The following is a 12,886-nucleotide window of genomic DNA, read 5'->3' as shown; positions in this document are numbered from 1 at the left end:
AGCTTACAATAATTAGCAGGAAAAAGGGACTAGTTGCACCGAAGGAAATGGAGCAATAAATAGGACCTCCAGTTTTAGTAGTAGTAGTATTAGCGTTATTCGATATATAAAAACATCATAAAAGCTGTACAAATTCCAGAAAAGATGAGAAAAGAAAAAAAATTCAAGATTATAAAATACGATTAAATCATGATCTACTACAATTAGTACAGTACAAATTTTCCCATCACGTGGTTTTTGTTATTTAATTTAAAACAATTAAAATTTAAAACTTAAAACTGTTTAAGAAAGAGGCAGGATTATTTACAAACAGGATTTAGCCCCCGAATTGACTGGATTCTAATCACAGTTCACATCTGCACTAACTGGGTTGGTTGACTTCCTTGCCAGGATCTTGGTTCTTATTAGCCAAGCGGAGCCTAGAAATTTAGCCACCCCGCATATCAGAGATAAGGCTGATGAGTCTGTGCATAAAATGCGGAGTGCATTACGATGGCTCATTGGCCCTAATAATTGGCAAGCTGGTTTAAGCCACCTGACTCTGGGTAGTCTATAAGCTGGGCAGGCGAACAGAAAATGTGCAGTAGACTCATTATGGTAGGCACATCCAGGACAGGGTGTCGATGCCATATTTATACCTCTCCAGCTTGTGATGAAACTGTTGATCACGAGAGTCCCAAATCTCAGTTTCATATATAAGGCCCTATCTCTGGGAGTCTGGATAAATTCCAAGTAGGGTTCCAGCTTGCGGATGATTTTATACTGGAAAAATCCCTCTGTTAACTTCCCTAGTTTGGGATTCTGAATATCCTGTGTCTGCACCCAATCCCAGTAATTTCTTTTTAAAGCCTGCTTTGTTGGGGGGATCTGGCTATCCCAAGCCTCCTTAAAACCAATAGCAATTAAAATTTTCCGCAAATCTGATAGCCATTTAATCTTACTCCCTGTGTCGGCTAGGATCAATTCATCAAGGGCAAGCGCGTAGTTGGACAATTCAGCCGTCCTTCTAATGCGGGCCCAAAAAAGAAGGGGTCGCAGGCGTGCTATGTCTAAGATCGAGTGTCTACCTAGATCATAGAATAGGGGTTTCAAAGGCGTCGAAATGGGGAGGGAAGTCATATCTCTCATGAATTTGTTTTCAGATTTGACAAGTTCACCAACGTTTTGAAAGCCCCAGAGCTCAGATCCATAGAGGGCAGACGGGAGAGCTTTACCGTCATAGATAGCAAGCACTGGGGCAACGGGCCTGCATCTGGATAGGCGTTGTTCTCTCAGAATTGCCCCCGATACCCACTTGTGATTTAAAGGGCATCTTGGCTAAGTGGGGGCAACATCTCATGTCCTTCGAGATGCGGATCCCCAGATAGTCAAAATCCTCCACAATGCCCAAAAGGAAAGCATCTAGGGTAATGATGTTTTTAAAACGTTTGGAAGGATTGATACTCATAAGCTTGGTTTTGGTGGAATTTATTATCAATCCATGTGTTTTGCAGAAAGTCTCAAACCTGTTCAAAGGTTTCTGAAGCCCCCCTGGTGTTTTTGAAATGAGTAGGGTGTCGTCGGCGAACAGGAGGGTCGGTGTCTTTTCCCCAGCCAGGGATGGGACATCCGCCGGCTCCTGCCGCAGGAAATCCACCACCCCGTTGATGTATAAAGAAAACAGGGTGGGTGCCAGCACACACCCCTGGCGCACCCCCCTGTTGACCGCGATCCTCTTCGTAAGTTGCCCCTGGGAGCCCCATCTGATTCTAGCATAATTACCAATATGTAGACGTTGTATGATGTCTAGAATCAAAGGGGAGATACCTAGTTGTTGTAGGGTCTGCCAGAGTTTCCCCCGAGGTACCAGGTCGAAAGCAGTCTTCAGATCTATGAAGGCCAAGTACAAACTGCCTTTCCCTAGGATTACTATCTTCCAATAGATCATGAAGAATCGAAATACCTGGTCAATTGTCCCCACCTTTTGCCTGAAACCCGCTTGAAAATGGGACCGAATACTATTGTCTTCCATCCAGGTACCCATCCTGGCAAGGAGGCCCCTGCCAACCACTTTCTGTATTACATCGATTAAACTAATCGGTCGGTAGTTGGCAGGGTCCTCCCTGTTCCCTTTTTTAAAGATGGGGACAACCTCGGCGCCCTTCCAGGAATCTGGCACAGGTGAACCTCTCGCAATTAAATTTAGCGTCAGAAGGATAAAGAGTGCCCATGTCTTGGGATCGTACAGGAGCAAATCTCCTGGGAGGCCATCTGGGCCAGCCGCCTTACCTGGGGCAATGCTATTTATTGCTGTTTCCACCTCAGATAATTCAAAACACTCCAAAAGGTGGACAGAGGTATCAGGGGTAGTAATAAAATCAGCGGCTAGGGTGGGGGAGTAGTTGTCGTCCGTGGAATACAACTTAGCAAAGTGTTCTTGCCATTGATTGGCAGTAACGTGGTTAGGAATTGGGGGCAAAGTACTCCTAACCCTGCTATTAATAAGGTCCCAAAACCCTTTCGAGTCTTTGTCCTTAGATGCTTGTTTTAATTCTTCCCAGTGTCTCTCATCCCAGGATTTCTTGGCCTCTCTTTGGGCCCTAGTATATTCCTTCCTTGCAATACCAACTGCAACAGGATCTTTATTCCTGAGTGCGAGAGAAAGGGCCGCCCTTTTTTCCTTACAGCTTGTGGAATACCAAGGATTGCAAGGCTTTGCCGAGTGCTTTCTAGAGTCGGCTTTCTTTTCGACAATGAAAAATGGACTCAGTTTGGCGATTGATTCTTGATAGGTTATGTGGAAATTTGATTGGGCCTGCATTGTTCTATGGATGTTCATATATTCGCTGATCTCAGCGTCTAAAATGCCCTTAATTGCCCCCATTTTGTGTTCCTCGTTGGCAATTTTAAGCCATTTAAGCCGTCTACAGCAATTTGAAGGAATAACTTCTCTGGAGGACAGGATTGGTCTACTACTGCCCTCGACTTCAAATGCCTGCCAAACATTGTTTAATTCTAGGCATAAAGGATTATGATCGCTATCTATAGACGTTATGACTTCCAAATCTCGCAGATCTCTCCATAAGCTAATATCCATAAGGATATAGTCAATCCTGGACGGGGAGCTGATCCTGTTAAAAGTATTAGCCCCATGGGAGTCAGAATGTGATCTCCCATTTACGGCTCTAAGATTGAATTCCTGCGTGAGGGCATTTAGTTGGATGGCCCTCTGTGACCACCTCCTAATGGGGGGAAGCTCAAGGGGAGGAATATCCCATTTTGCATCCTCTTCAACGATACCAAGGAAGTCCTCTGCACCCAGTGGTTCGAAAGTACAATTTAGGTCTCCCGCAACAATGATATAAGAAGTGGAGGACACATCGGACAACATGTTCTCCAAAGCTAATATTGTTGGAGAGCCCTGGGCACCCCCTACACCCCTTGCATAGACATTGAAAAGATCCAATGTGGGTATATTCAAGGCTCCTCGAATTGTTAAGTGTAAAATATCATATGAGGTGCAATTGTGGGTAGTGATAGACCAATTCAGAGTAGTGCTAACCCATATATGCAAGTCCCCAGATGGCCGTCCCTTGCCTGAAATAATGGCCGGGCAAAAGTAGGTTGTGTAACCTGATTTATATAAGCGTTTTAGGCTCCATGTTTCCTGGAATAGACAAATCTCGTATTCCATTCCGGGAGTAATAACTTCTTCTCCAACCCTGCTATATTCCAGGAGAGAATATTAAGTTTGTTCTTTTTGGAAGTATCCATTGGGCCTAAATCTACCAGATCGTCATGAGTTATCAGGTGCCTCTCGGTCAGCCTACTCTCATTGATAACTAGAGGGGAGCAAACAGCGGGAGGAATATGTTCGCTGAGGCAGGGAGATGGAAGAAACTCACTAGGACCAATACATGGGACCAAGGACAGTCAGTCAACCATAATCAGGGCCAACTCGCCCCTTGATCCCCCAGAGGTCACATAAGTGTTAGCCCCTGATGGAACCCAAATGGGTGTTCGCCTGATCTGTATAGACGAGTACTCTGGGGATGAGGTTCGGAATTCAAGGGCTACTAAATTCTCAGCCAGGGTTGCATCTACTAGTTCTAACTCGATGCAATCAAGGTGGGAGTTGTGGTCTATAATCCTTCTTGCATTAATAATATTCTCCCTAATGATGGATCTGCATCCCCTAACGTGACGCAGCCAATGTATGGCCTTGTTTCGAAGTGATTCACCGCCTTCGTTCCCCTGGGCAAGGGGACATTTAGGAACTTTCACCATATAGACTATTTTCCTACTATTTGACACCCTAACTGTGTGATATTGCCCGTGTAACCGTGTATCTTTTGTAGGGATGAATTGTGGCATCAATAAGTGGTCATAGGGGACCTTAGTATTACCCCCCCTGATACTTTCAGTGGAACAGTGAGCCCCTCTTGTGTGTGTAATTTCCTCATAGGTTTTCTTAGAAGTTGAAGGAGCTGACATGAGGGGATAAAGGTTTCCACTTTTGGGGGGGCCTCGAAGGTCCCTAGAGCCTTCCTTGTTGTAAGGAGCTAACGAAGGTGTGTTAATCAAAGGGCCACAGGGGCAGGGAGAGATTTGGGCTGAAGAGTTTGAGGAGGCAGCGGGGAGCTTAACTTACGATTTATAGCTTCAATGATCTTTCTAAGTGAAACCACCTCAGTTTGTAAGATATCAACTTTCTCCAGTAGTCCCTCAAATGATTCCTTACAAGTACATGGACCCTGGTGGGCTACAACGGTGTTCAAAACACTTCCCCTCCTGAGTGGGCTAACAACTTCTTCCTCTACAGAGTCCAGCACTGAGAATCGATTAATACAGGGAATAGATTGTAAAAACTCATCGCCAGTTTTCTTGGGACCAGAACCTGCCACCATAGGTAGCTTAGGTCGGGGAGCAGGAGAATCGAGTGCAGAGGTAAACCTTGTTTCGTCCATAAGTGAGCTCTGGGAAATGGGGTTCGGACGTAGAATAAGCTTCTTCTTTTTTCTTTTGAACATGGTCGGGATAACCTTGTGGGGTTTGGAACACAGCCCCAACTGAGCATCCGTAGTAGGAACCATATTATTACCACCCAATATTTCCTCACAATCATTAACTATACTCTCGATTCTATCCAAAACGCAGTTACTAGCTGCGTGTCTACCCAGTTTGGTTTTCTTCCTCTTTTTATTCTCCACAAGGCCACCCCCTCCATTGCCTTTCTCTTACCCATTCGGTGACAGTTACTGGAAGAAAGGACTTATCTTGTTTAAGAATACAGTAGAAAAATAATGGACTTATTAACAATGTTCGGCAGTATTTTAGCTGAAAAGATAGTCAGGATATCCAAGGTATTGGCAAAATTTTTGGGGATGTAATGTACCTTAGGGCTCTTATCGACGTTCTTGGAGGGGGGTCCTGTCTCCTCCAGGCGATGACGGGCGATGCGGGAGCGCTAGGAGATTTTTGTGGTGCTCCTGCGCGATTTTAGGTGAACCCAGCAGGCTTACAGCAGATGTAGTTTTGCCGTTGCCCTCACGGCGTCGCGGGATCCAAGGGTGCAGCCGTTCCCCTCGCGGCAAACGTAGAACCTCCTATGGGCCAGCCAGTGCCCAGCCAGCAGCAGCACAGCTCCAAAGGCTAAACCACTCAGGACATGCAGCACCCCTCTCAGCTAAGGCGAATCCAGGTCAGCTTGAAATATTGGGGGAGATGGGGCAGCATGTCCCCCCAGTCAGCACACAATGCCCCCTCAGCAATGGGGCCAGTACAGCTTCACGTGGCACTCTGCACCTCGCCGCACCACTAATCACCCGCTTCTCCTCCGATGCAGTTCCGACAGTCAGCGCTGCAGCGCTAGGGCCCCCTGCAGAGCGAGCAGCGCAGATGCAGTCTCCTGTGCCTACCTCCGCCGCGCGGGATCGGCACCCGGCCCTGGGGGATGTGGCTCGCTCCCCGGGTCCCAAGCCGTGGCGTCACGGGGTCCACGACGCGGCCGCTACCCGCTTCCGCTTCAGTCACTCGGAGTGGCAGCCGGCCGCCGGGGATGGCGCACACTCACCGGCACAGGAACAGCGTCACCCCCGGACCGCGGCTCAGCCCGTCACAGCCCCTGCACTCCTCCGCTACTCCTTCCGGCCACCACCCCATCTCCCATCTCTTTTTATTAATTTGAGGCAGTGAATAAAATAACGTCACACCAGAATCTTGCACATGATAGCAATAAGACATTACATCACAGTACAGTACAGTTCTCAGACATATTCATCTTCAATAAAAGATACCCCAAAGATTATCCCTTCAGGGGCCCCGTCTGCTCTTCCTCCTCATAGACCAGGGACTGCAACATTCTAACCGTTGGGGGCAGTGCATGGACTCCTCCTGTGTACATTCCATTTGTTCGACACCCTTTACTCTCATAGACTTTTCTCTACTACCATACACAAATCCATGTCCCTCTTCTAGCGCAGGAGGGTTGGTGTAGCTTTTGGCCCCCAATGGTGAGCTATGTTACACTTCACAATCATCAGGCCTAAGGTTACCTAGGTCTGATGAGTTTGTCCCAGGTCTGTGGCTTCCCAAACATTGAGTACACACCATTTGGCCAAAAGTAATAGGTTCTCCCCACAGATCCCTGTCATACAGGATACCACTGAGTCCCAGTAGGATTGAAATTTTGGACAGGCCTACAGAATGTGGTAAAATGTCCCCTCCTGCCCAAAACTTCAGCGGCAAAGTAGATCTGTCCTCTTGCCCATTTTTACCTTAGTATTGCAGGAGATGTAGGCTCTATGTATTATTTTGAGCTGGACCAGCCGGAAACGTGTCCTGATGGCCAACTCTTTGGGAGATGCTAGGGCTTGTGGCCAGTCAACTTCGTATAAGTCTGTTATGTCTCTTTCCCACCGATCCCGTAGAGGTGAAAGAGTGTCTGGGGAATTGTTAATAATTTTTTGATATGTAGGGGAAATTGCCCTGCGGGTTATATGATCTTCTAGGGGTGTACTTTCTAGTGGTGAGGCCTATGGTAGGACCACCCCCAACGGCTGCACCACCTGTAGGGCATGATGAATCTACAAATGGAAGGTCTCGGTGGGAGCTAGGTCGTAGGCTGTTTGTAACTCTGCGAAGGGTACCACTTCCATCCCGGAATAGAGATCGCCCACCCGTGAGACCCCAATCAGGTCCTATTTGTCAAATCCTATCCTCGTGCCCATTGCACCTAGAAGCTTAGAGTCCCACAATGGCATTGCCAGAGTAATTTTATTTCTCCGCCTCAGCTTGGTGAGCATTGAGTGCCAAAGTTGGCCTGTCAGTGCCATCGGTCCCTCCAGGGTGAGGAGGCACGGATTGGCGTAGACTGCTCGGAGATAACTCCTTCATTGGAGAATCAGCCAGTCCATTCGGTTAGCAGGTTCAGTTAGCAGTTGATGAATCCTTTGGTTAATAGTTGTCAGCTGCGCCACTCTATAATATGTTTGGATAACGGGCAATCCCTCCCACATACCAACCGCATGTCAATTTATAAAAAGCAATTTGTGAGGAGCCTCCACACTCTAATGTTTTGAAGTATGGATTGGGCACAGGAAGTGGCATATTTTGAAATATATAGAGAAATCGTGGTAGTGCCATCATTTTAAATAATGACACTCTCCCCAGCAAGGAAAGGGGGAGTGACCGCCAGTGTTGAACATCGCTCTTATGTCGGGTCAGGGAACTCTGTAGATTATGAACATGAAAGAGATCCGGGCTGGTGGTAACGAAGATTCTGAGATAACAGAACCCATCCGCCACTATTCGTGCCCCACAATTTTCCGGTAGTTGTGGCGCTGGTCCATGAAAAACAAACACCACCGATTTAGACCAATTAATTGTATATCCGGAGTATCTACCAAAGTTAGTAAAGATGCTCAGTATTCTGGCAATGGAGGACTTCAGAGCCGCCACACAGAGAAGAATATCATCGGCATTCAGCAATATTCTGTCTTCCCAGTCCTCCGTCCAGCGGAGGCCTCGAATCAGCAGATCTCCTCGGTTCCAGGTTGCCAAATCTACCAAAGTTAGTAAAGATGTTCAGTATTCTGGCAATGGAGGACTTCAGAGCCGCCATATAGAGAAGAATATCATCGGCATTCAGCAATATTCTGTCTTCCCAGTCCTCCGTCCAGCGGAGGCCTCGAATCAGCAGATCTTCTCGGTTCCAGGCTGCCAATGGCTTGAGTATTAATGTGAATATAAAGGGCAATAGGGGACAGCCCTGTCTGGTCCCTCATTGTATGGGGAAGACTCGGGACACCCTACCATTAACCACCACCTGCGCTAGATAGTCAGTGTATAGGAGTTGAAGCCAGGACAAGAATTGTGGCCCAAAGCCCATATGTTTAAACACAGCAAAGAGATACAGTCACTCGATGGTGTCAAAGGCCATGCGCATTGATTGAAAAGACCACTACATCCTCCTGGATTCTATGTGTGCATCCTAAAACTCCTTGGAGACATTGCAAGTTAAGAGGGGTGCTGTGACCTGGCATAAATCCAGACTGGTCCGGGTGAACCAATCTGGAGATGAGCTGGATGAGCTGAAGCCCTAAAGGTTTGGTGAGAATCTTCACTTCAGCATTTAGCAATGAGATAGAGGCACACTGCTCCACCACTCTTCCTTTTTTGTGGATAACACCTATGGAGGCAAGCCTCTGATCTCTGGGAAGCCTACCGTGCCACCTGCTCTCTTTGAACATATTCAACATATGTTGCACCATAGAAGATGCTGTGAGTTTGTATAGTTTTATTGGCAGACCATTGGGTTCCAATTAACCCTGGGCGTAGTGGACGTAGTGAGGCTACGTGAAGCAATACGGAGTGGGGGCAAATCTACGCCCACCCGCACACTTCGCGTAGCCCCAGTACGCCCCTGCCCGCCTCCCTCCCGCCCTCATTTTACAATGATTAAAATCATTAGATAAAGAAAAATGACTTACCTGAGCTGCCGCGTCCCGCATGCGCATTCGTGAGGAAGAAGATATGCAGGAAGCAGAAAGATGGAGCCCCGGGACGCGGCAGGTCAGGTAAGTCATTTTTCTTTATCTAATGATTTTAATCATTGTAAAATGAGGGCGGGAGGGAGGCGGGTGGTGGGCAACTCTGCTCCGCCGCGGGGTGTGCGTAGTCTGACCCTGCTATGCCTACTTTGCGCAGCGCGAAGTGGGCAGTACTACGCACACTCTGTGGGCGGAGCGGAGCACTGCGCCCACCCTTAGTTCCAATGCCTTGACCAAATGTATGGCTCTAATTGATTGTCCCACCTCATCTTCCGTAAGATCGCTATCTAAAAGTCTTAGTTCTGGTCAGTAGATGCAGACTCTGTTGAATAAATACATGAATAATAGGTAGTAAGGGTGTTAGCGATCACTCGAGCATATGGTCATGACCCACTGATTTGTCCTGTCACGTTTATCAAGCCATGTGAGCAGTTTCCCTGCCTTGTCCCCCATCACAAATACCCAGTGCTGTACTGCCCTAGTCGCGGCCTTGCCTGACTCGGTCACCTGGTCTCTGCATTTGTGTTGTTTGACGCTTAATGTGTGTCATCTGTCCTCGTTATCATCTCTCACCAGATGCGTCTCTAGATCTAAAACGTCGTGCTCCAGTGCCTCTACAGCTGCCCTCTTGTCCCGCCTGTGCCCTACTATTAACAAGAGGGCTTGCCCCCTGACCACCATCTTATAGGCCACCCAAAACTCCCACCTTTTGTAAATTGCATTCCAGATTCAAGCTGTGTTTTATTTAGGTGTAGGTTATTTTAAGTCCACCAGAATCTAAGTGAATATGGATAAGAAGCTAAAGAAGACAGGATGCTATCTTAAGTTAATAAGACAGCTATGGTATGGTAGGGCAGTTCTCAGGAATGGTCTTCCCTTCAGAAGCTACCCACCATAAATGTCTCATTACAATAGAAGGTAGTTCCCATGTTTCCACCTCTGGTGGGGGGATTTTTAAAACCCCAGGAAAAATGGCAGTTTGTCATGTAAGTGTTCTTCCTCAGCTAACAACAAGTCCTTTTTCAGTCCACAGTTTGGATTTTGTAATGTTCTTGTGGTCACTTGGGGTCGCAATTCTGTAACACAGCTTCAATACAGAACCAGCTCAGCATGTTTATAGGGAAGATAAAAGGAATTATTTTAGAGAGGAGGATGGAGGTGTGTATGTGGGCAGTCTTAAAGGATAACAAGAGGCCAGTTTTTTGTGCAGTTGCAGCAAGAAGCTCAGATTTTAAACAAACTCCATACGTTTTTTGCAACAGCAACAAGTTGGCTCGATATTTAAATAGCTTATAAGAGTAATCTATTGACTTCTGGTAGAGACATTTGCTTTTTTTCAATGTCATTTGTATTTTTTTAAACGGTAAAAATAAATACAAATGAATCTAAACATGTTTTCCTACAATGATATTTATGAGAAAAGGGAAATAGGGAGAATTATGTTGATCCTAACAATAGTGTAGAGTTAAGGAAAAAAGTCACCTTGGTAGAGAAAAAGGTTGTGGAACTAAAATAATGTAGATTTGATCCCCTCTTCGTTTTCCTGAACCAGTGGGGTCCCCTTTTCCTCTACTTTATCTCTACACTAAACATATGTCCTCAAACACTTCGGCAACACAAGCCCTTAGCACAGAAAGAATGTTGCACCATTGTTGCAATTATAAAGTAGAGTAATATGAATAGTACAACCAAAGACATGTAAAATTAGCAATGTCAAAGTATTGTCGATTATATATTCCTAATATTCATCACAACCACGAATGATCAAGAGACCATTGAAATCCTGAAGTAATTTTGTTCCAAATCATAGAAATCTAGATGTATCCAACTAGGGCAGGTATGATGAGATCTGGACATGATCAGACTTCCCATAGATAAGATTATGACTTCTATCTAAAAAATATCACTGATGTGTAAAACATTTTCGAACAAAGTCTATTGTTACATACCTCGTTTCCAAATCTTCAGATTTTTCTGAATGGTCGATCGACATGATGAAAAGATTAATGAACCAAATGAGCGAGTACTGGTACATGGGCTCGATATTCGCCAGATCAGCAATCGAAAAGAAGAGGATTGATGAATGGATAGCAATTGGTCGATAGCCCAAGCGGGCTGTGTCAATTTTCTTCTCCGTTATCTCAGCCACAGCCTGCTTCTCAGTAATTTCATTAGCAAGAACCTTGGAGGAGGACAAGATTTTGATGGCAGTCTCGTCTTCTAAAATGTTGCCTTCTGATGACGACAGCACTTCGAGAATCTTATCTTCAATTTCTTTCAACTGCCTGTACAATAAAAAAGACATTATAAAGGAATCATTATTGTTGAGAACAAACGTCAAATAAGGGCAAAGTGAGATTATTTATCTGCTTTCATAGTCGCCTTCCTCCAATCCATCACACTAAGAGACAATCTGAGAAATAGTGATCCATTTGGGAGTATGGAAAGGAACTCATAACATCTGAATTTACTGTGATGCTTGAGTCAGACTAATCTGAAAGATTCCATGAATCGGTAAAATTAACACGTAAATATGTCAATATAAAGTGTTATATAGTACCTGTTGCCATGCTACTACAGTAACATGACTACTAGTGGAATTTGTGCCCCACCCGTAGGATGATTTACTGGGTGCACACGAAAATCATGAAATCCTTACAATCCAGAATACAATACTAGCCTTCTGGCTGAAAGCTTCAGAAAAAGATTAAAGGGCTTTAGCATTTTCTGTTTCATTTACATCTGCACCATCTAAAATCCTCAGCTGTGGAATAACTGCTTAGCTGAAAAGAAATGAGACCTGACTTTGCTCCAATCACAGTAAAGCTGCCTCAGGAGGTTGATCATACGGAAGCCCTTGAGGTATTAATTGGCCTTTGGCACTGTTTTTTGACACAGACATTTTCTTAAACTTTGCAGCACTTTTGACCTTTTGTTGTACACAGAGAACAGACAGAAAGCCAGAAACATTGGACAATGGGATGAGAGTGTAATAATCTGTGAAAAGAGGTTGGGCTACAAGATCATTGTGGAAAGGAATAAGGATACAAAATTACGAGGCATCTGACGCTTTTTTTCGAGGAGGTGGGAGTAACAGTGTCAAAGGTCACAGTCTAGAGAGCTTCTCCATGGTACTTTGGTAACAATCAGAACTGTCACATCAGTGTTTTCCATTTTCTCTAAACTGAAAGAAGCAAATCGATGTGCATTCTCCATCAATGCATGCACCCTCAGTCACCCATCTATTATACAAACGACCCAATGAATGAATGAATGATAATTTTATATAGCATGAACAAATACACAAAGGCGTAAAGACGCTAAAAGCAGTTCAGCTATCTGGTAGGAGTAAAGAATCTCCATAATGTCCTTTTACAAGGCAAAAGGCCAAGTCAAAGATGTGGGGAAAATTACCCTATGATTATGGATTATGAGCACCCAGGATGCATTCACGCTCATACAAGAATGTGGTGCTGAACAATATGTTTCTTACCTTCGGTAACGCCTTTTCTGGTGGATACAGTATCTGCCTGTGGTTTCCTCACCTTATGAATATCCCCTGAGGAATTTTTTTCTAGGTCTCCACGTCGACGAGGACGTCGGCTCCGCTCGGGACTCCGCATGACATCACCGAGCCATAAGAGAGCCTCGTCGGCATGATGACGTCAGTTCCACCCATTTTTTCTGTGCCTCCGAGGCGAACAGGTGGACCGACAACAGATTCAAAGTATACATAGTACACAACATTTGAACCAATATACACAGTACAAAATCAAAAAGGAAAGCTAAAGAACATCAGCATTTCCTATAAATGTACCAGATAGAAAGAAGATACAATGTAAAACAACAAGCCAAAT

At 45.4% G+C, this 12,886-nt stretch overlaps 1 protein-coding gene across 2 annotated transcripts in view; it reads right to left on the bottom strand.

Moving 5' to 3' along the window:
* The window catches only part of DNAH7 (dynein axonemal heavy chain 7), a 1,967,826-nt gene that overhangs the window by 688,116 nt on the left and 1,266,824 nt on the right, over positions 1 to 12,886 (bottom strand). For both annotated transcript variants that reach the window (XM_085648764.1, XM_085648765.1), the window contains exon 50: positions 10,979 to 11,314. In XM_085648764.1, coding sequence (XP_085504890.1) covers positions 10,979 to 11,314 — 336 coding nt within the window. The remainder of the gene's footprint in view (positions 1 to 10,978; positions 11,315 to 12,886) is intronic.

The sequence above is a fragment of the Triturus cristatus genome, chromosome 3_2 (genome assembly GCF_964204655.1).
Source record: "Triturus cristatus chromosome 3_2, aTriCri1.1, whole genome shotgun sequence".
Classification (NCBI taxonomy): domain Eukaryota; kingdom Metazoa; phylum Chordata; class Amphibia; order Caudata; family Salamandridae; genus Triturus; species Triturus cristatus.
This window is presented reverse-complemented; position numbering and strand designations above follow the sequence as displayed.